The sequence below is a fragment of the Cottoperca gobio genome, chromosome 23 (genome assembly GCF_900634415.1).
Source record: "Cottoperca gobio chromosome 23, fCotGob3.1, whole genome shotgun sequence".
Taxonomy (NCBI): domain Eukaryota; kingdom Metazoa; phylum Chordata; class Actinopteri; order Perciformes; family Bovichtidae; genus Cottoperca; species Cottoperca gobio.
Window position 1 is genome coordinate 14,561,848 of NC_041377.1, and position 24,110 is coordinate 14,585,957.

The 24,110-nt window shown below is 41.1% G+C and overlaps 2 protein-coding genes across 2 annotated transcripts in view; both read left to right on the forward strand.

Moving 5' to 3' along the window:
- The first annotated feature begins 364 nt into the window (after positions 1-364).
- ano6 (anoctamin 6) lies at positions 365-15,550 on the forward strand. The gene is made up of 20 exons (XM_029462393.1): positions 365-613; positions 4,711-4,781; positions 5,770-5,898; positions 7,806-7,871; positions 7,951-8,238; positions 8,400-8,513; positions 8,890-9,005; positions 9,216-9,350; positions 9,449-9,554; positions 9,777-9,837; positions 10,223-10,368; positions 10,553-10,630; positions 10,994-11,222; positions 11,316-11,485; positions 11,563-11,660; positions 11,845-11,975; positions 12,875-13,080; positions 13,205-13,401; positions 14,015-14,120; positions 14,211-15,550. Exons 1-20 carry the CDS (start codon positions 520-522, stop codon positions 14,427-14,429), a joined length of 2,760 nt encoding a protein of 919 aa, XP_029318253.1. The 5' UTR covers positions 365-519; the 3' UTR covers positions 14,430-15,550.
- Positions 15,551-18,329: 2,779 nt separating this feature from the next.
- Positions 18,330-24,110, forward strand: part of pwp1 (PWP1 homolog, endonuclein) — a 9,129-nt gene continuing 3,348 nt past the window's right edge. Inside the window, 8 exon segments of the mRNA XM_029462072.1 lie at positions 18,330-18,533; positions 20,919-20,977; positions 21,132-21,307; positions 21,411-21,496; positions 21,983-22,079; positions 22,193-22,303; positions 23,632-23,762; positions 24,035-24,105. Of these exon segments, the coding sequence (XP_029317932.1) occupies positions 18,468-18,533; positions 20,919-20,977; positions 21,132-21,307; positions 21,411-21,496; positions 21,983-22,079; positions 22,193-22,303; positions 23,632-23,762; positions 24,035-24,105 (797 nt within the window). The 5' untranslated portion in view covers positions 18,330-18,467.

A 24,110-nucleotide genomic window follows, 5' to 3' on the forward strand; every position in this document is an offset into this window, starting at 1 on the left:
AGTGTAAATAAAGAACGCTTTGAAGGAGAAAAAAAAGGAAAAAGAAGTACTGAGGTCAATAATGGTAACTTCTATGGATGTATAAAGATAACTCTAACTGCTGTTGATGCTACCAAACATCTCAAACAAAAACGTATGTTGAGGAGAATTAAAAAATAAACAAAAAATAACTCTAATGATGTAAAAGTTACTTGTTCGTGCGTTAATTGCCATGCTAAACAGTTCATTTTGAGAAATGAAGTGGGCGTAACTGATCTGTCAAATGTGGCTGAACATAACACCCTCCTTCTACTTCTACTTTTCCTCCTCCTCCTCCTCCTCCTCCGACCCCACCCGTTTGATTTCCATTCTCTCAAGTCACAACTTGAGAAGAAAGTTGATATTGCGGAATCCATGTTGAAAAAATAAAAGCAAGAATGCGCCGAGGACGTAAAGCCATTGTAAATATACAGTAGGCTGTGGGTGAAGTACAGTTTTTCTGTTGTCGTTGATGGGACTGGAACCCCTCCGACAAGGACTATGAGAGATAACGACATCTCCGAGATGGACTCCGTGTATGAGACAGAGGAGTTGGAGGGTGATATGGAATTGGGCATGATAGACGAGGATATTGGTAAGTGAATAGCTTTGTCTTTTTCTCAAGATATTAGTTGTCTTAGTGTGCAAGTTGTGTGGGTAAACACCCACGGTGCACGGTGGGGATTGTGTCACAGCTGTCAGTGGTAGTGGGGTCGTGGATACTTGAAATACCTTAAGCCATATTCCTCTGGGAAAGTGAGCACCCACTCATTAATCACTGATGGGTGTGTAACTTTCCCCCACAATTTATAAAGTTGCTCAAAAGTGGTGGGACAAAATCAAATACATTTACTCTCATGATATTTAAGTAGAATTGTCAGATATGTTACTGGAGTATTACATATTTGTACACGGTTTTAGCACCTTTTTTTTTTACTTAAGAGATCTGCTTAAAATGTATGGTTCTTGATTTCCCTTTTGGACATATATACATTATGGTTTGCCCATTTCTACCATCATGAAACATAATGTGTTATCATCTTTTAAAGGGTAGAAGATAATACAGAAGTGAAGCATAGGAGTGTGGTGAACATTCAGATCATGCACGTGGAGCTGAACAACTGTGGGGTGTGTGGTGCACACGTTTTTCATCGGGCACCACCATTGCACACATTTAGAGATAACAGATGTTGGGCAATCATCAGTTTAAATTAGAAACCCTCCAACAGCCTGTCCCTGTTTCTTTCATAGATGTGGCTCTATCACATCACCACTGATCACATCTCTCCACACTCTTTTGTTTATTGTGCATTTCTCACATTCCTGACGCTACAAACTGTAACGGCAACTTAACACAGTACACAGTAAAGATAGTTGTTGTTAGAAACCTACAGCTCCCACATTTCACACACTCTATAAGCTACTTTGAGTCTTGTCTTGTTCATAATGATATACTGTTTGGTATAATGGAATGCTATTGCAGCTCAGCAAGAGACGCTTGGGTTAACTTGTGAGAAATATGTAAAAGTCCCCAACCATTATGGAAATTACTTTTCATTCACAAAGTGCATTCTATTGCATGGAGCCTGTATTCCCTTGTTATGAATCATTAATAGTCACACTTTGCTGCGGCCCTTGATGCTGTGGTAACAGCAGAAAAACACTAAGATGATACAGGAAGTCAGATTTGTTTTTACACATGCACCAATGTGTTATTTGTGCGGTTAACCTCGATCTTTACACAGACCTGACAGGATTTCTGTAGTTCAGTGCATATTAGGGCGAGAGCTCGGTCTCCACTACTGGAAGCATGTTTCAATGAAAATGTATCATTTAATTTCACATGCAAACCTCCCCATTATTGGCACTAACTGCTAAAACTGAAGCCCGATCTCACAGCTGATTCTGTTCCTCTGAAAGACATTCCACTCGACTTCTAGTTAAAGTCATAAAACGCCCAAGTGTTTGTTACAGAGAGAATTTCCTGTCGTATAGTGAGAAGGACACTAAGCTGGCTTGTTTGGGACAGCTGTTTCTGTTTTAAAAAAAGATTTTTTTCTCTGTTTGTTTGTTCTGCCTTTATTATTTCGTGTGTTGTCAGGGAAGATGTTCTCTAGAGAGGAAGTTGGTGCTGGGTTGTGGCAAGAATGCAATGTTTCATTTCAGACAGCTTGTGGGCATTCAAAATGCTTTTCTAAACAATCATACTCACTGACTCACAGTGGGTTGCAGAGGTTTCCTAACTGGGTTTCATGACTCAACAGCTGCTGCACATTTTACACACCAAAGTAGTGACGGTAAAAAATAATCATCCGGGAACTACACTTTGACCTCCAGTCAACAGCGAACAACTAAAACAAATAAATACACAACCAATGGGAGTTCTGTATCATTACAGGTATGATGCAGTTTACTGCGCCTACAACAGTGTAAAAAGGTAGAAAAAAAGTTAACCAGCAAGGATATACTTATTATAAATGAGTCATATATGAGGCAATTATATTCCATTAAGTTGGTCAAAATGGGAATAGCCTGAGGCACAGTCATTAAGGATTAGCGTTTAATTTGTTACAGATTCACCGGCGGCATGTGTTATGTCAAAATACTGACGGGCTTTCTACTAACAGTATAACAAGCTTTGTTAGCGTTCAGACTGTTAGGCTGGTAGTGGACATTGTCAAAGGAAAGTGTTGTGATGAACAGTGAAGTTTCACAGGGTGAACTATGGCAAGTGTTTGGGAAACAACATCTGTCTTCAGTTAGTGTTGTCATCGCGCTACTCTTTATATGGAAAGATTACAGGGGTTTCCCTATTGATGTAATGTCATCTGTTTTGTAAAAAGAAAATGTATAATGTTACTATGAGGCATGTGGTGATGCATACAGTAGTTGCTGAATTGTTTTTGTTTAGTTTTGATGTGGTTTGAATACTGAGTGCAGATTTCTAAATGAATATTAGGGAAAACACAGCAGTAGGCTACGTATTGTAAATGGAGAGAGTGTTGACCACACAGAAGTCTTTTCTTTTTCCACGGAGTAATATAACATTGTGGGTGAGTGAGCAGTAAAAAAAAAAAGCAACAGCGTAAGTTTTGGTTAAACGGGCTCGTAACAGAAGGCCCTACTGTCGGGAACCTATGGCTTGCGTGCCATATAGCCTATGGCTTTTTTGATGATGCCATATGGCTCGCAGACAATTTTGATTTGTTTCGCGAAGGGCAGGGCTTCGCTCCCGACACAAACACACGTGCGCACACACCTACAGTCAGAGACAGAGCGGAGGAAAGGAGAGGAGTGAACACACAGACCTCGGACAGCACAGACAGCATTCCCCCCCCCCCCCAAAAAAAAAACAGTAAACCTAGGGGAAACACTGTATGGCTCACAAGTAAATACATTTACAAATATTTGAATATTTGGCTTTTGTGGCTCTGCCAGCCTAAAAGGTTCCCGACCCCTGCAGTAGGGTCACCGGCTCAAACCCTCCGACTGTTTGGGAAATGAGTAACAGCCTGTGCTGCGTTAGTGAGCACCACTGAGGCAGAACATGAATATATTGTCCCGGTCAGTTTCCAGGTGTGTGAAAGGGAGGTAGAGCACGGATTGGAAGACATTGTAAGGTCAGCAGCACCTTCACCAACAAATAAAGATAAAACTAGAGATGGCCCCCTTTCCAGACAGAAATACAAACACCTGGCAAAGTACTCAAAATGGCTTCCGTGGTAGTTCCCTCTACACTAGTTGTCTCCACTCCAGTAGCACATTTTGCCACGATGACACACACACACACACACACACACACACACACACACACACACACACACACACACACACACACACACACACTAACAAATTTAAAAGCAACACCAGCGTCACTTTGAGCTAAATGCTAACGTCAACATGCTAACGTGCCCAGTGTAGCAATGCTAACATCCTAATGTTTAGCAGGTGTAATGTCGACCATGTTCACCATCTTAGTTTAGCGCGTTAGCTCGATAAATTTAGCTAATTGTCACTAAACACAATGTAGAGCTGAGGATGATGGGAAGGTCATTAGTTTTGCAGGTATATATGGTCATTAACTAAAAAGTAAGTTGGATCTGGTGGCTGTCATAACAAGCACTGCTTTAGCTGAACTGTATGATGGTACACAAGGTAATACCTTTTTATCAGTCTATAATTTTAATACAAATTTACACCATTTGTAGAACAATTTGCCCCGACAATAATACATCTTTAAAATCTAGTGCGGTATCAATAATGTCTAAAACACAATAGAATTACAGTGACAACTACTTATATAGCCTCAGGGCAGTAAACCGTTCACAGGTGACTCAACTGTCTACACTGCTGTCTACACTACAACAAACAGAGCTCAGTTTGTCATTAGTTTGGCACTTGTGATCCACTTCATTAGGTCTTACAAGTTGAAAATGTTTAAATAAATAAATGAAAAGTAGCTGTAGTCTGTTTTATTTTAAAGTTGAACAATAAACGTTATTATCGCAGATGAAAGTAACAGTAAAAGCAAGATAAGACAAGCCTTTAAACGTAATTGAATTTATTAAATCTACATTACATTTAATATACAAATAAAATTGCTGCCAGCACATTTTTTAATGGTTGCTGCATTTCCTTTTTGCATACATACTGTTCATGTCAATAATGATAATGTTTGTCTTTTTTTCACAGTTTACCCCCAGGAGTTTTTACCAACTTATCACAGTATTATAGAAGGAGCAACAGTCACCAAAGCACAACTGGTGAGTCAACACGATAATGTTGGTGTCAGCTACAGTAGCAGCAGACCAATCAAATGTACTCTATGTGTACTGTGTATGGGGTGTGGATTGACTGATAATCTTTGTAAATAATTGGCAAATGGGGAAAATTAATCTGGTGATCCATTTTCTAAATCTAATCTAAATTGTACAGTTAAAAAAAGGTTTCACCGGGATCATCCTTCTGGGTTTCTTCTTTTGTTTTCCATCTTTACAGGTGAAAATGTTTTGGAAGGTGATTTGTTTTTTAATGTCAGGATAATTGTTTGTTCTTGTAATACCCTTTTCAACCACACAAGGCTAAAGTGCACCACTACCCCATGTTCTAAATAGGACTAAAATACATTAAAATACTTTTTTTCACTTGTTTTCACTGTGCACCCCCCCTGTTTTACTTTTTTTTCTTTTTTAATTATGCTGGCAAAACTTTTTTTTTTCTGGGAAAACCACCTGTTTCTTAATTTATTAAGAAGAAAAAACAAGTTCAGACTTAGAAAATGGATCACCAGTTTTTTTTCTTCTCACTTGCCTCTCAGGGTTACTGTAGCTTAGATGCAAGAGCATGCATCACTTGTATCTTTAAAACATAATTTACATGTATACCTGTATATATAATGATTATATGGTTTTCTCAAATATTAACACCAAATCACCAAACACAATACACTAGATATACAATGGATTAATACACCCATGCATGTAACTAATCTACTTGCAAGAGCTCTATTAATACCTAGCGCTGTCACAAGTCTAATTGTGTGGAGAGAAAGGGCGGGTATGTTTGTTGACACTCCCCGCTTCTCCTGTATGGCCCACATCACATGTTAAATAGGATGGTCAAGGTCAGTCCGACTCTCCACACACAGACCTTCCTCTCCTCTCTCTGTGCAACATGTACGGCACTATGGAGGAAGAGGAGTACGAGTTTCAGGAGGTAGACTTACCTGACGAGCCTTGTTTTTGCCCTCAGGCAGAGTTTAATGACAAACCAGACTCCCTATTCTTCAACGATGGTGTCAGGAGGATCGATTTCATCCTGGTTTATGAAGATGAGGACAAAAAGGATTTTGAGAAGAGGCACACATTCCAGCGCCGCAAGGTAGGTCTCTAATTGTTTAAAACCTACATCAGATTGGTATAGGTATCTTAAGTATTGGAAATGGGGCAACTCAGTACAAAGTACTCCACTCACAAAAAGAAAGCATGTGTAAAAGGTTTTTTGGTTGTTCTTTAGTGTTTTTAAGCCATTATTTAGCCTTTTATGAGATATCGTACTGTAGAGAGATTACAGGAAGTGTGGTGAGAGAGAGGAAGTCCACGGACAAAATATATTGTTGAATACGATATTCCTTGTGTGTTTTATTGCACATGCAAACTATTGTTCCTTGCCTATTTGTAAAGGGAGTTTTTATTTGCAGTGACAGACAGTTAAAATGACTTGTGTATTCTCAGCCCAGTGTGCACAGGAACTTAAACAACGCTTTGATTATCCAGGATAGGGAACAGTTTAGCATACATTGTTTTGATATTACCTTTCTTCTCTACTTTGCTTTCATTCAGCACACAGTTTCAATGTGAGTGGTTGTGGAAAAAATAAAAAAACCTTGCCAAAAGAGACTAAAATCAGATCCGTCTGGTTTGAAGTCTCCTCGTCTAAACAATCTTCCTGGTCCAGATTTCTTAAACCTTTAGTTCATTTCAGTTGGTGCATGATTGAACAGAGACAAATCAGAAAGCAGACAGTCGTTGAGCTTTTGTCTAACGACTTTGTTAGTCCATTGCATTTACATTCATACATTTTACATTTTAAAAATCTAGATTTCAGGGATCTGTGCAGGGATTGCGCAAATTAAGGAGCCGTGATGACATACCCAGGTGTGTTGTTTGTTGCTGCCAGTGTCTTTCACAACAGGGTTGCAACAGTAACCCTGCAAGTGGTTTTGAAATGCAGACGGTGGCCTGTTGAAGCTAACAACAGCAATTGGCAAAAAGTAAGGGGTGCAAAAAACATACTGATGAGATACATGATGGAGATTTAGTTTTTCTGCGGCAGCGAGTGGAGGTACTAGGTGTAGGCAGATGACATGCCCTGCAGCGCACCAAAGCACATCTGTAGAAGCTGATCAGCCAGTTTCAGCTAGTTCCTCGGAAAGAGGCCTGGCTGGTGTGGAACGGTTGCATGTCAGAGCTCTTGAGCTTCTTCACCACATATCTCACTGGGACTGAGGCAACTCCTCATTCGTAATCATTGCAAGCAAACTAAATCCAACAAGGGATGAGGAGCACAGCGGTCTGTACCAGGCACTCCCTTTTACTTTGTTTTTGTGCAGAGCCGACACTGGGTCGAACCAAAGTTTCAAAACCTGACATCTAGAAGGGCGTGGTTCAGTTCAGACAGTGTTGGCTATGTCGTGAGCTTAAAATGATGCTTAGAATATTTCATTATGTTTGTCTACATATTTCTGGGCTTTTAGTTAATAAAAACATCTGCCTGAAAACAGGGTTGGCTAAAACAAACAGTGAAGGTATTTGACTTGACCTTAGAATTCCATTGCCTTGGATGAAGATGATCCCAACTAATCAAATAACTTGTACTGGTACATGAGCTACTATCTATATTACTTGAATGTGTTATTAATTCAGTGCTTCTTCGTGTGTTTGTTTGCTTTTGGGAAAGCTGTGTAGCTGCAATATTTGACGACATGCCACCAACAAGAACCTGCTCTGACTTGCTCGCAGTATCGCTGTTCATTTCCACTATGTGCAGTGCAAATAATGCCTATGTTATGGAAATGGAAAATTGACTAAATGTGATCATACATCAAGGTGGTAATGTGTCGGCACATTCTTTACATGAAATACCGCAATATGAATAAGCCGTGGAAGTCACGCATTTAACCTCAGAACATCCGGATACAGACATTGAGTCACAATGACCAGAGAGGAGGGGCGAGCATTACATCTGGAAGCTCGTTAAAAACCCTTTTTCCGTGTTCTTCCCTGCAGAGGCGGCGGGAGTACTTTGAGGCCAGCCTGATGAAGATGGGCATCGAGCTTGAGGCGACGACATCTGTAAGTAGATTACACTTTTTTGGAAGTTTTTCTCCTCCCGTACGTCAGACCTAAAACACTCCTTCTTTGTGTCCCGCAGGTCATAAATGAGAAACTGCTGTTTGTGAAAGTGCACATGCCGTGGGACGTGCTGTGCACCTACGCTGAGGTCCTGCACATCAAGCTCCCCATCCAGCCCAACGACCTGTCCTCCCGCCCCTCCCCGTGGCGCTTCTTCTCCTGCATCACCAAGCACTTCTACCCCAACGAGAACCTGATCACCAAGGAGACGGAGTTCTTCACCGCCCCCTTTGAGAAAGACCGTCTGGAGTACTTCTGCGTGAGCGACAAAGATGTCTTCTTCACTGCGTCCATGAGGAGCAGAATGGCAAGTTGTCGTTGGCTTCTTTTCATATTTCAGTTTTATTTTAAACATCCTGTGCACTGTGTTCAAACCATCGTAACAGCAGCAAAGTGTATGTTTTCCATACCGTACTATTAATATAATATACTATTATGTATAAAGATAAAAACGTCTTCTTCTTCTAGGCATATTACATCCTGAGTCGTGCCCCCTATGAAATACGAGGGAGCATAAAGAAGTTTGGCATCACCAAACTGCTGGATGGGGGAGTGTACAAAGCTGCCTATCCCCTCCATGACGTAAGTACTCGTATTTGGTACATTTTAGTTTCATATTTATACGGCAGCGTATTAGGGCCATTGTAGGTAAACAATCGCAAATGTGCAATAGCTGCGACGTTCGTGCATTCACACACAATATTTCATTTAAAATCACAAGTTGGAAAAGCTTGAATATTCTCTGAGATTTTAAATCCTAAATTTGCACAAAAGAAATCTGACCCTAACCCAGATGAAAGTCACACATTTAGGGTTGAAGGTTTTTTTTTTACCCCCCTCCCCTGGCTCCGTAATTATTATATTTCTTTACCTACAATGGCCCTGATACACCGTCGTATATTTAGCATTGGTTATATGCTATTGGTGAACTAATAATTGACCCCGTTGGCTATTTCAGTCCAGGTTCAATGTGAAGTCCAAAGAGGAGGGCTGCCCCAGCGAGAGATATCTGCTCTATGAAGAATGGGCTCATCCCAAAAGCTTCTACAAGATGCAACCACTAAACCTCATTAGGTGAACATAATCTCTTCTGTTATGTACTACAACGACTCTTTCATGACATATTATCAATTCAGCAAAGAAACTGAGAAGGTCCTGTGTGTTGTCAACAAAACCTTTTGGGCTGCAGTTATATTCCCTGTGTGTTAAGCAGGAACACATGTCTTTGTCCTTGCTGAGTTGTAGAAGAGCCACAGGAGATCAAACGTTTGTTTGTTTTTACAGGAAGTATTATGGGGAGAAGATCGGCATTTACTTTGCCTGGTTGGGTTTCTACACAATAATGCTCGCTCTGGCTGCTGTTGTGGGACTGGGTTGTTTCATCTATGGATACAGGACTCAAGAAACCAGCACCTGGAGGTACATTTCCTCGTAGATTTTGAACTGATGAACTTTAAATGACGTTCTGGAGATTTCCCCGTTTAATAATCTCTGTTTCTGTATTTCACTGACTGCAGCAAAGAGGTGTGCGACCCTGACATTGGAGGAAACATTGTGATGTGTCCACAGTGTGACAAAGAATGCATATACTGGAGGTTGAACAGCACCTGTCAAGCTTCGAAAGTGAGTTTTGTTTTATTTCAACAGGGATTGTGTTTCTCAAATGGTTTCCCCTTCGGTCCTTCTAATGCCGCGCATCGTGCAGGGGACAAAAGGAGAATTGTTGCAGACTTTGCATATTAAATTGTGTGAGCTGCTACACACACACGGTCGTGTTTAGAACTGATTTGCATGTAAACAGGATATAACTGACAATGTTGATGTCCATGTTTCTTTTTCTTTTAGAAACTTTGCATATTTGATAACTTTGGAACCTTGGTGTTTGCAGTGTTCATGTCAATCTGGGGTAAGTTGTACACAATTTTTCAAAACCATGTCACGTGTTGGCTTCTTTCATGTTCAAGTTTCCCATTGAGAGATTTTTCTTTTAATATATTGATCATTGTTTACCTTTCAGTCAATTTATACCAAATATTTAATCAACGTCCTAGTTCATTTTTAAGAAATCAATTGATTTAGTTATACACGCTAATATCACTACTTTTAAAAATAAGCTGTGATTATAATTGACCATTTAAAATGTTTATTTCGTCCTCATCTTTGGCATTATTGAAGGCAAAACCGACACAGGAAGATGCAGACAATGCTGTGTATATTTAGATGTTTCCTTTTTTAATTTTTTTATTATTGCCCTGCCTGTTTTTTTTTATTTTTCGTTTCCTTTCCTGTAGTCACTTTGTTCCTGGAGTTCTGGAAGCGCTACCAGGCGGAGCTGGAGTACATGTGGGACACTGTGGAGTTTCTGGAGCAGGAAGAGCCACCTCGCCCAGAATATGAAGCGAAGTGTATTTATGAGAGGAAAAACACTGTCACAGGGGTAAATCACACACTCAGTACTCTGTATTGTATTATTTTATTCTTTTTGCAGCTAATAACGTAGATATAAACCAGCCACGAAAAAAAACCAAGATGGCTAATACAGATTCAAGAAGGTTTTCTCGTGGCATGTTCGTGGCATGTTGTCAAAGATCAATATTTCACAGTGTTTTTGTGTGATTTAGGTAAAAGAGAAAGTGCCCTATACAGCCTGTGGACGATGTGTTCGGGTGTCGATAGGAATTGGGACAGTCTTATTCTGGGTAACGTAAATAAATGTCATTTTTATTTCAATTAATTGTTCATGCTAACACTGCATTTTATCTGTCTGTAATTATTTCAAAGACTTCTTTGAAAGAAAAGGTCAATTTAAACCAATGTAAATGCTCATTTATTACTAATTTATTATTGAAAACTTAACTTTTCAACATGTACCTGACATGGTGTGCACTGAATAAAAGACTCTTAGATTTCAATTATTTCATTTATTTATTGTAAGTATACTAATCTCTACTTTACCTTATAAAAAGGAAACTTCTTGGAAATAACTAGGACGTAATCCAGAAATTACAGACCCATATAAATAAAACATTAAATCTTTTTTTCAATTGTATTTTGTCCTTTAGATTCTGTTGATCCTGGCGTCCATCGTGGCCATCATCGTCTACCGCCTGGCTGCATTTTTTGCCTTCTCAGCAAAACTCCGCGCTCAGGACCTGAAGGAGCTGGAGCCCTTAAAGGAGTACGTGACGCCTCAGATGGCCACCGCCGTCACAGCCTCCCTCATCAGCTTCGTTGTAATCATGATCCTCAACATCCTCTATGAGCGGGTGGCCATCTGGATCACCGACTTTGGTGAGTTGCTGTTGGTGAATTGTACTTCTGCCCAGTTTTGACTTGCACGTGGATTAATCCAAAATCCTTTTTATTTATCTGACACGATAACAGAGCTTCCACGGACCAAGACAGACTACGAGAACAGCTTGACCCTGAAGATGTTCCTCTTTCAGTTCGTCAACTATTACTCCTCCTGCTTCTACATCGCCTTCGCCAAAGGGAAAGCAGTTGGCTTTCCTGGAAATCCGGTTTATCTCTTGGGGAAATACCGTAACGAGGAGGTACAGTTTGTCCATCTAGCTGTTCCATGTCTAACTGACTCACTTGTTATTGTTGACTTTTGCTTTGCGTCCCGCAGTGTGATCCAGGGGGTTGTCTGATCGAGTTGACGACTCAGCTCTCCATCATCATGGGTGGAAAAGCCATCTGGAACAACATCCAAGAGGTCTTGCTACCGTAAGAAGACAGAATCTAAGACCAATTTCATGTCAAGTATTAACAACAAGTAATGGATGCAGCAGCATATCTCCAATATGTGCTGTTTACAACAGGTGTGACGACCATAAGGCTAATAGCTCATCCTACACTAACTTCCCCTGACATACTGAGCCACAGTTGCTGTTTATGGTGTCTTCCACAGGTGGGCCAAAAACTTAATTTTCCGCTACTGCACTCGTACGGACTCAGAGAAGGTGATTCCTCGCTGGGAGCAGGACTACCGGCTCCAGCCCTTTTCAAAACTAGGACTGTTCTATGAATATCTGGAGATGGGTAAGTCCCCGTCCGCTACATTCACAGCTGCATACCAAGAGCCGGTTACACAAGTTCTTCTTAAGTTCAAACTACGTGTAATTGTAATGCTATGCTGAGACTTATTTATCTCTAAATCACCAAACCGGTTGCACCACACAAAGTAGTTTTTACATACTGCAAAGGTTAGCTGTTACTAAATGTTTACAGCAAACTGCCAGGGGTAAGTGTTGCATAGCTAACTGAACTAGCTTGCTAATATATATTGTGGTAATATGGATAATAGTTTAGATATTTTACCTGACATTTGATTTCACTATTTAAATGAAATTTAATGATGTTCAAAGGATAGTTTGAGTTAGATGATTAACACCACTCTCATGTCGTGCCGTGTCTTAAAGGAACAGTTCACCCCAAAAATCAAACATACATATTTGTACTCTTACCTGCAGTGCTATTTATCAATCTAGATTGTTTAAGTGTGAGTTGCAGAGTGTTGGAGCGAGAGATGCCCTAGAGATGTCTGTCTTCTCTTGAATACAATGGAACTAGATGGCGCTTGGCTTGAGGTGTTTAAAGCGGCAAAAAATATACATGTGAAAAATTAAACAGCAATGTCTCTTTCTAGAAATCATGACCCGGTTCCTCAAAATAATCCACAGACCTTGTTGTGACCAGTTTCATGTAGAAACTGTTTTCTTTCTACCGAACTAAACCCGTCAACCGTATAACCCTAATTTTGGGGTGAACTGTCCCTTTAAGTTTCAGTGGTTCAACCCAATTCAGTGAACTAGTTTCAAACTAGCTAGTAAATTACGAAGAATTTATGAGGGAATATACAAATACCTAGGTGCAGCTGAATCCTGGGTAATCTCGACAGTGCCTGTCTTTTTTTTATACATGTATCTTCTCTCTCGCAGTCATCCAGTTTGGCTTTGTGACCCTGTTTGTGGCCTCCTTCCCTCTGGCTCCGATCCTGGCTCTGGTCAACAACCTGTTTGAGATTCGGGTCGATGCTTGGAAAATCACCACTCAGTTTCGCCGCATCGTGCCAGAGAAGGCCCAGGATATCGGGGCCTGGCAACCCATTCTTCAAGGCGTCGCTATATTGGCTGTTGCAACAAATGTAAGATACGGTTTACACTGAAATATTTAGTTTATTTGGTACATTGGCGACAAATGTAGCAACAGCAAGGATGATCACTTTGATGCTTTCGCTACATTTACTCTGTGTCACGGTGTCTCAACAGGCCATGATCATCGCTTTTACGTCCGACATGATTCCACGGTTGGTCTACTACTGGTCTTTCTCTGTGTATCCGTATGGAGATCACTTCAACAACACCATGCAGGGCTACATCAACAGCTCGCTGTCTATATTCAACATCAACGACTTTTTGAACTCCAGCAAGCCCATGAAGGCACCTTACAACATCACCACTTGCAGGTACAAATATGGACCTGTGTGTGTGTGTGTGTGTGTGTGTGTGTGTGTGTCTGTGTCTGTGTCTGTGTGTGTGTCTGTGTGTCTGTGTGTGTGTGTGTGTGTGCTGTCTTCAATTTTCACTCGTTGGGATTGTAAAGAAGACAACTATCATCCATTTAATAATGTTTTTCAAAACTTTTGCATTCACAAATAATTGTGAATTATTTGGTTATAACAGTCTTTTCTAGACAGAATTAAGATGTTCTTTTACACATGAACGGAGACACATAGATGATATATATTACACTTAATTTTAAAGATATTATTGATATTATTCATGTAATTAATTATACCCTAGATATACATATTGGGGAGACAAAACTCTTGAATTTCAGAGTAACATGTTGCAGTTGAGCAGAGCCAGTTATCCAGGTTCCACACAATGTCTCTTAAGTTAATTTATGCAAAAATGAACAGATATAAAGGTTTCATGAAAACTAATGAAAGAAATTACAACTCCATCACATACAGACACTTGAAAATAAATGAATAAAACAGCAAGTTCAATAGATGACTGGTATCGGGAAACCGTTGTGAGGTAAGTCATGTTTGAGTTTGAACTTTTCTTTTTTAGGTATCGAGATTTTCGGTATCCTCCAGGGCATTTCAGGCAGTATGAGTACACTGTCTACTACTGGCATGTGATCGCTGCCAAAATGGCTTTTATAATCGTCGTAGAGGTGGGTATGAACACGACAGAAAAAAATCTCTCTCACACTAAAAAGATATTATCAAAACATACTAATGGAGATAAATTCTTCTTCTCGCAGCACATTGTTTACCTCACTAAGTTCATCCTGTCGTACGTGATCCCAGACGTCCCGTACGCTGTCAAAGAGCAGATCAAACGAGAGAAGTACTTGACCCAGGTTATCCTCCACGAGACCAACCTCAAGCTGGTGACCAAACGTTTGAAACCGGTCAACGACGGGACTGTCAAGTTCGCCGAGGTGAACTTGACACACGAGGAGATGGAACTTGATTTCTGAAAGTGACATGTATGGAAGAAGAGACCAAACCATACTGTATATACAGGACTACCCAGTTGTTTTGCAGCACTTACCCACATGTGACCAATACTGACCCCCACCTTGTGAACCAGTGACGAAATTAAGACCCAGAACAAGTTTATGGACTTTTGTGATGGAAAATATGTACATGGGTGGTTATGAGACAATGGGCCCCTGGGCACAGACATGTCAAAGGCCCCGCCACCTCTTCTAGATAGGAGACACCCAGACCTTTTTTACGCATCTCTCTGGCTGTGGTTCTTTGTGATCATTTTATGCCTCTTTGTAGTCATTTTGTGTGTCTTTGTCGTTGTTTTGTGCTTTTTCAGTCGGTTTGAGTGTCTTTTTTGTCTCTTTGTAGTTATTTTAAGTCTTTTTGTGGTCATTTTGAGTCTCTTCCTGTTTGGTACTTGTCTGAAGGTGAAGGCCAGGGGGGCCCCTGACACTTTGGGCCCCTGGGCATGTGCCCGGTAGATTCAGTAATCCATCCATGAATGAGTAGCAACCAGTAAGAAAGAGGATGTCTGAAGTTTCTTCAAGGGGCTGTTGGACAAAGAAAGGAGAAACCACTGTTGTATAGTTTTACCCCTCTCCACTATCCTCACACTCGGGCCAAAGCGTGTGAAAGGAATCAATCACCTCTAAGAGTGTCATCATCAATTAAAAAAATTAAATGTTCCTCTTAGACTGACCAATATTACAGACAGGATGTTTTGTAGCTGACGGTGCCAGCGCAAAAACAAGGTGTGGGATAAGTGATTTTTTTTGTGCCACCTCATCAGCTCATCGGCACTAAGTGTTCCTGTTTTGGGTTAGTGTTGGAGTTCAATGCAAGTTGTTCAAATCTGAATCCAGTATTGAATTTTAATCTATTTAGATTTAGGTTTTTAACTATTTTAAACCACAAAAGTTATAAATAACTTGATATTCAAGCTAAAAAAAAACTCAAATATAATGTTACATCCATGCATCGTCTTCCACTTATCCGGGATCGGGTCGCGGGGGCAGCAGCTCCAGTAAGGAACCCCAAACTTCCCTTCTCCGGGCCACATCCTCCAGCTCCGACTGGGGGATCCCGAGGCGTTCCCAGTGAGGAGATATAATCTCTCCACCGAGTCCTGGCTCTTCCCCGGGGTCTCCTCCCAGCTGGACGTGCCTGGAACACCTCCCTAGGGAGGCGGCCAGGTGGCATCCTTACTAGATGCTGAACCACCTCAACTGGCTCCTTTCAACGTAAAGGAGCAGCGGCTCTACTCAGAGTCTCTCACGGATGGCTGAGCTTCTCACCCTATCTCTAAGGGAGACGCCAGACACCCGTCTGAGAAAACCCATCTCAGCCGCTTGTTTCCGCGATCTCGTTCTTTCGGTCATGAACCAGCCTTCATGACCATCATGTTACACGTTTTATGCATTGATTTTTTAAACCTGGTTTGGATGTCACAGCAAAGAGAGGCAGGAAGGTCAAATCGGTGCCTCACACTAAATAACACCAACCAACAAAACAATCCCAGCTCAACGTCCACTTACTGGGTTTTTTCACAGGGCTTTCAGCCATATCACATGGTCTTCATTGGCAAAATTTGCTCAGGGATCATGGAGTCAGTTGATGTGAACTCAGTAACTTTTAAGATTTTTATCAGGACTTATTCAAACGTAAAATACAGTATGGTTGAAAGCTGTGGAAAGTGCGTCGACCTTGTCAAAGCATATAATGTATCATTTTAATGTCTTCCGGTTGTATGACTACGTTACATTTTAGCTTAGCTATATCAGCACTGCTGTGCTTCAGTCCGTCCGTTCATCTTCACGCTTGGGGCTCAGAGCATTCACACACACGTAACCAAAAGTGCCACGACAGGGTGATCGTTTAAGTTTAAAGCTGTCATGAAATATCAGTATTATTATATACAAAAGTATATATTTACTAGAACTAAAGAGCTGAGGTGATGATTATCAGATCACAATGTTACATGAGTGATGAGATACCAGGAGAACCTATAGCTACATATACTGACTAAATGTGCCTCGTATACCTTTACCTCTGCTAAGCCTTTCAAATGTTTCTAACGTTTTTATTATTTGGTTTCGAGGGGATTCAGTTACTGTACAGCCAATTCAAAAGTGATGTCATGTAAAGGTTTGATGTACAAAACCGAATGCTCTGTCATTGTTACACCACTTGCCATTCAGTTTAGTCTTTATTTTGAATTAAAAGAATAAATCGCAGCCCTGTGAAGTGGATTAGTTGACGACGTGAGTATAGTCTGTCTCTTTCTCCCATCTACTGTACTGTTTTGCACTTTTTTACTTCCAGTGCACAACATTTTGACTGCAAGTTATTTACTATATCCTTGCTTAAATCAATACCTCTGCTGTATTATTGCCTCGCCTTTTGCTATTAAAAACTATAATCGCCATGTATACAAACAGTATCATATACCAGCAATATCTGAAAAGGCATATCTGTCCTGTCATTTTGTTTTATCTTGACATAAAATTGTTTTATAAAAGACTGTGGGTCTTTTATTCAAATGTTTACCTCTCAGCCTTTCACCTCTGATGTAGTCACAACTGACTAAAACTCAGCTGCTGTTAAATTTTTTTTTTTTTTTACTGGCGGTGCATAGATAGATAGATAGATACTTTATTGATTCAGAGGGAAATTTAGACATCCAGTAGCTTAAAAGACATAACATATAACATTACACATCTGCACCCTCCCCCCCCCTCCCTGTATTAAAAAGTAAGTAAGTAAAAAAAATAATTTAAAAAAGCGATAAAGGTTGTACACTACAGTAAAAGTAGAAATACAGGCTGTTATAAAAAAATACAAAAGTACACTGCAAAATCTACCAAATGTTGAAGTGTTTGAATTGTTTGAATCCCCCGGCCATCACAGAGGGACAAAAGAGTTCTTGAGCCCGTCTGTGGAGCAGGACAGGGACAGCAGTCTGCCGCTGAACACGCTCCTCTGCTGGGTGAATGTGCTGTGCAGAGGGTGGTGGGCGTTGTCCAGGATGGATGACAGTTTATCAAGGGTCCTTCTCTCTGCTACTGTCACCAGGGAGTCCAGCTCTGTGCCCACTACAGAGCCAGCCCTCCTCACCAGTCTGTCCAGCCGCCCTGCGTCCCTCTTCTTGGACTTGGACCACCTCACAAAGTCCTCCACCAGGTTCCTGTACTCCCCCTCTTGTCCATTCCTGACACAGCCGACAATCACAGAGTCATCTGAGTATTTCTGCATGTGGCAGAGCTCAGAGTTATGAGCACACTCTCTCTTCATTTGATTAGAGCTTGGAACATATTAGATCTTCAACCATATTAGAGTGCCCACGGATTGCCTTGCTAAAAGGCACCTCTGCAGTTTCTATTAAAACAATTGTGAGAGTGAAACACACTTTTCATTGTGAGCTTTGTTTTTATATGTTCTACAATGTACTGCTCTGTAGCAAACAGGTCGACTGGTGAGGCATAGGCTATTCTGCATACTTTCACAATGCATCTGGCAAGTAGGCCAGTGAGATTGTAACAGCATGACATCATGGATTCATGCAGAAGAGTCAACTGGGAATCTGGTTTATTAGGTTTCCCAAACAAAATCCCTGCAATAGATGCTACATTTGTGAAGCTTTTGAAAGTATAGCAGCGTTTTTTTTTACACAGAGTTGTAGGCTACAGTAGGCTATGTTGTTCTGTACCCTCAGAGACTCTTTTAATATTCTGTCTATCTCATGTATGCTACTGGCATTAAAACATGATACAATGTTTCAATAATATAAAAATCTAGCACTAAAGCAGTAGTGGTAGTAGATCAGTGGGTAGCTTTGGATTTCTCGACTAAATTACATTTGTGATCAGGCAGACTTTTCGACGCTGGATTGACGCCATCTAGATGCGACACAGGACCCATGCTAACTCACATGTACGCCCACAGTGTTGCGTGCCTGAAGTGGAGTAATTTGGACACGTTTGTATATTTTACTGTTTTTAATCGATAAATCACAGGGTCATACCAGAATGAGTGCCCAGATTACCTGTGTCGGATGGGTGGGGAGAGGTGTAGCCAAGCAAACCCCAGACAAAGTAAGTAACATGTTGAGCTAGCTATCGTTAGCCGACAGATGGATAATTTGTCAACATGGCACGTACACTATGCTTCTAAATGACCAAACTTCTAAGCCTTTATGCTTTACAGATAATGTGTCACTTTAGACTGTCAAAACAGAAACTGTCGTGTAATATAATATAACGCATTTTGTGTAGTGACCTATTTTATACAGTAGTGAGAGCAGTTAAAGTTACAGCTGGTGTAGGTTAGCTAGCTCAGTTAGTTTAATGTCAGAAAGTATCCTGAATTAGCCAATGCTAGAAAATGGCAAAGGAATTATAAACATGTAGTACATTCATAAATACATATAAGTGTATAAACCGTGTAACTGATGCTAGTATCACAGGAATGTTTTGAAAAAGGCTATCAAACCTGTGGAAAAGTAAGGACGTTTTAGCTTTGACATTACATTGTAATGGAAATTAAAGCTTGACGTTTGTTGTGAGCTGACGTTTCCTATAGTGAGTTCTCAGTGTAAAACTGACCTAACGTGGCTAACTTACTGTATATATACAGGACTGTCTCAGAAAATTAGAATATTGTGATAAAGTTCTTTATTTTCTGTAATGCAATTTAAAAAAAAAAACAAAAGTCATACATTCTGGATTCATTACAAATCAACTGAAATATTGCAAGCCTTTTATTATTTTAATATTGCTGATTATGGCTTACAGCTTAAGAAAACTCAAAAATCCTATCTCAAAAAATTAGAATAGTTCCTCAGACCAAGTAAAAAAAAAGATTTATAACAGCAAAACAAAATCAAACATTTGAAAATGTCCATTAATGCACTCAGTACTTGGTTGGGAATCCTTTTGCACGGATTACTGCATCAATGCGGCGTGGCATGGAGGCAATCAGCCTGTGGCATTGCTGAGGTGTTATGGATGCCCAGGATGCTTCAATAGCGGCCTTTAGCTCATTAGCATTGTTGGGTCTGGTGTCTTTCAGCTTCTTCTTCACAATACCCCACATATTCTCTATGGGGTTCAGGTCAGGGGAATTGGCAGGCCAATCGAGGACAGTAATGCCATGGTCAGTACACCAGTTACTGGTGGTTTTGGCACTGTGGGCAGGTGCCAGATCATGCTGGAAAATGAATTCCTCATCTCCATAGAGCTTTTCAGCAGACGGAAGCATGTAGTGCTCTAAAATCTCTTGGTACACAGCTGCATTTACTCTGGGCTTGATGAAACACAGTGGACCAACACCAGCAGCTGACATGGCTCCCCAAACCATCGCTGACTGTGGGAACTTCACACTGGATTTCAAGCAACTTGGATTTTGCTCCTCTCCAGCCTTTCTCCAGACTCTGGCGCCTTGACTTCCAAATGAAATACAAAACTTGCTTTCGTCTGAAAAGAGGACTTTGGACCGCTCTGCAACTGTCCAGTGCTTCTTTTCCATAGCCCAAGTCAGACGCTTCTTCCATTGTCTTGAGTTCAGAAGTGGCTTGACCATGGGAATACGGCTATTGTAGCCCATTTCCCGGACACGTCTGTGAACAGTGGCTTTTGATACCTGGACTCCAGCTTCAGTCCACTGTCTTTGAAGCTCCCCCAAATTCTGGAAGCGACTCTTCTTCACAATGCTGTTAAGGCTGCGGTCATCTCTCTTGGTTGTGCAGCGTTTCCTGCCACATTTCCCCCTTCCAACAGACTTTTTGTGGATGTGCTTTGAAACTGCACTCTGTGAACAGCTTGCTCTTTGAGAAATTTCTTTTTGTGTCTTACCCTCCTGATGGAGGGTGTCAATGATGGTCCTCTGGACAGCAGTCAGATCAGCAGTCTTCCCCATACTTGTGATTTAGTTTACTGAACCAAGCTGAGTGTTTTTCAAGGCTCAGGAAACCCTTGCAGGTGTTTCCAGTTAATTAGACGATTCAAGTGATTCGTTGAACACCCTACTAGTATACTTTTTCATGATATTCTAATATTTAGAGATAGGATTTTTGAGTTTTCTTAAGCTGTATGCCATAATCAGCAATATTAAAATAATAAAAGGCTTGCAATATTTCAGTTGATTTGTAATGAATCCAGAATGTATGACATTTTTGTTTTTTTAATTGCATTACAGAAAATAAAGAACTTTATCACAATATTCTAATTTTCTGAGACAGTCCTGTAGACGTATGAACTAGGAGGCTTTGATTAGATCGAAGCCTTTCTAAATACAATCAAAAGTTATATAACTTATCTAAGACACATAGTTTTTAATTTGTACTATTAATGTGTATTAGAGATTAAACCAAGAAGCCAATAGAAAATGGTAATTTTTAATACACCATCTCTCTCTTTTTCTTGCATCTGATCAGAGACACGTGACCTTGTTTAAGCCTAATTTTTTTAATTCCATTTCAGGTTGAGTTGAGCCAAGAAGAGCTTCAGCGCATCATTATTGAAGCAAAGGAGGAGCTGGAGTATGTTGGAATAAAACACACATTACTGCAGTGATCTATTGTTCAAATGTCAGTCATTGTGTGCTGAGTAGAAACACAATATTACAGTGCTCCTCCGGAGCAGCTGAAGCTGGTGTCATGTGTTTCTTTTGTCTGGTGTTTCTTATCGACTCAGGGAACTAGTAGTCGCGGATGAGGAAGAGGATGATGAAGGTATAGCTTGTGAAGATAACCCTGATAGCAATACAACGGACGTCGCTGTAGTTCCAAGGGATGAGAATGAAGAAGAAAAGGAGGAAGATGAGGAGCTGGCAGAGTATGGCCTGGATAGATATGATGAAGAGGATGCAGGTGAGTGGAGAGGTGTTGATGTACAGTATGTGTGTACAGACCAACTCAGCTGAGAGTCTTGTTCAGACTGACCCTGTATCTGCTGCGTCTGTCTTCAATTCAGTGACCGCCAGTCTTGGCAACAGTCTGGCCGGGCTTACGGTGCACAGCTGTAATGAGGAGGATCCTTACATCACCCTCAAAGACACAGTAAGTGCACACAATGATCACATGCATACAGAGTCAGTATCGTCCCAAAACTATATCAAAGTATCCATTTACAAACTGCCAAACAACTTGTGCGGTATAATCCCAAGTCTCAAAAATAGTACTCGCACACTCGATGAGAAGCAGGCCTGCGCAAGAGACGGACTGCTTATGCGGAAGTGTTTTTTAAGTAGTAAGAGTTTCATGAAAATGCTTGTGTTTGGGAAGTAGTGATCATACGAGTGGATAAAAGTAGACATGGATTTTACTGCACAAGTTGTGTGAGAGTTTGTAAACGGATGATAAAGTTATGCTGTTGTTAAACGCGGCCCCAGTTTACTTCAATTCATCAAGAGTTCTTTGTGAATTCAAGGTGACACAAGGGGAGTCATTTACATACAAATGGGCATTTTTGCGAGTAACGTATTCTATTAAACCTGCGAAACAGCCATGAAATCTTTCAAATTGTAGCTTTGTTCTTCCCTCTAGGACCAGTACGAGCGAGAAGACTTCCAAATCAAGCCCAGTGACAATCTCATCCTAACAGGCAGGGCAGAGAAGGACTGCTGCAATTTGGAGATCCATGGTAAATAACTTCTTCATACATGTGACATGACGAGACGACAGCATTCGTCCAAAACTTTTTGAATGATAGAATTATTAAATATACATTTAACGAGTGATCTCTTGCTTTTACAGTTTATAACGGCGATGAAGACTCTCTGTATGTTCACCACGATATTCTGCTGCCAGCTTACCCACTGTGTGTGGAGTGGCTGAACTTTGACCCCAGCCCTGGAGAAGGAACCGGTAAGAAAATTCAATTTTGCTCTGACAAACCATCCACAACATCCTGTTCCTCTCCAATCCAAGCCTCGAGGCGTATGAACTTTTGAATCGACACTCACTCAACAGTGATGAATTTCTAACAGTAGTTCTCGGCATTATATTTAATCTAAAATCTAACACAAACCTATTTTTAGGTTACGTTAGACATCGCTCATCAGAGAGGAGAGGACGCTGGCGTTGTTTGTTCGCCGCTTCTCCCTCTGAATTACTACCTTTTTAATAATTGTTTGCACCCCAGCAAGCTCCAAGTCAGGTGTTGACCTGTCTTTCATTTCAACTGTTCAACCTTTTTCTGCTTTGACTACCTCCACGGCTGGGATTTACTGGCTGCCCTCACTCAGCCAACGAGTGGCTGGTGGCTAATGCTAGCTGCTACATCGCTCATTATGCTCGCATGTTCAACTTCAGATTCTGCATCTTAGCAACTACGCCATTCCATCCTGTATCTCTGTTATACAACAACTTGGACTCCCACGCCGACCCCGCTACATACACCGTAGCACTCGCCGTAGGGTTGTTTACTTCCAGCACCGACAATCCATTACAACCATCTGGTCAGCTCCACGTACCGTCGCACATCTGACGCGTCATCAGAGCGCACCCGCTACCACAACATATACTGGGAACACCACTCGACTGCTGCAGTCCCGCCATTAAAGAAAACCTAGAACGGACTTTTCCTCTCTCCGCCGTCTCACACCAACATCTATTCTAGACAACATCAGACCTCTCCAACCTGCCACCACCCTCCCTCTCAACCAACCTTGCCCTCCTCAACGTCCGGTCAATCAACAGTAAAGCCCCCATCCTGCACAAACTCATCCTTGACAAAACCCTGGATTTTCTTCTGCTCACTGAAACCTGGCAACAACCCAATGACTTCTTCTCCCTCAATCAAACATCCCCTCCTGGTTTGAACTACATCACTAAACCCCGCCTCTCCTGTCGTGGTGATGGCCTTACTGTTATCTACAATCAGAACTTAAGGATCACAGAACTCACCCTCCCCCAGTACCATCCTTTGAGTTCCCCTGCCTTCAAAGCCCTCTCCTCAATGACAGTTATTCTCATTTACCGGCCTCCTTTCTGATTTTACTGAACTCCTCACACTAGCCCCCCTCAAAAGGAAAACTGTCTCTCACTTCCCCTACTATTGTAAAGCGGCTTTGAGGTCTTGAAAAGCGCTATATAAATTCAATTTATTAATATTATTATTATTTTATCTATTTAATATGCACCTCCCACTGTAGTTACCTGACCTTATTCCTCTCTGTGTGTCCTTACTACAGGGAACTACGCCGCTGTGGGCAACATGACTCCTCAGATAGATGTGTGGGACCTGGATGTGGTGGACTGCTTAGAGCCGGCCTTCTCCCTCGGGAGCAAAAAGGCCTCCAAGAAGAAAAAGAAGGGCAAGAAGGTAAAAGCCTGTTGTTGTTGTTGTTGTTACGCTGTCTTTAACGAGCATCTGCATGGTGAGAGTGGGATCTGATAAAGTACACAGTGATTAACAATGTCATAGTTTTGTTCGATGTTCAAAACTAGTAGAAAAAGGATTAGTTGATAACGAATGGCTTGGAAATGGATTTTTTTTAATGACTATTTAGGACATGTGTAATAGTTTTTATGTTTGACAGTAGTCATATTTGCCCACCCGCATTATTTTTCTTCCTTTTATCTCGTGTATGCCAGGGGGCCGCAGCAGAGCCTGTCGAGGGCCACACAGATGCAGTGCTGGATTTATCCTGGAACAAACTGGTCAGGTCAG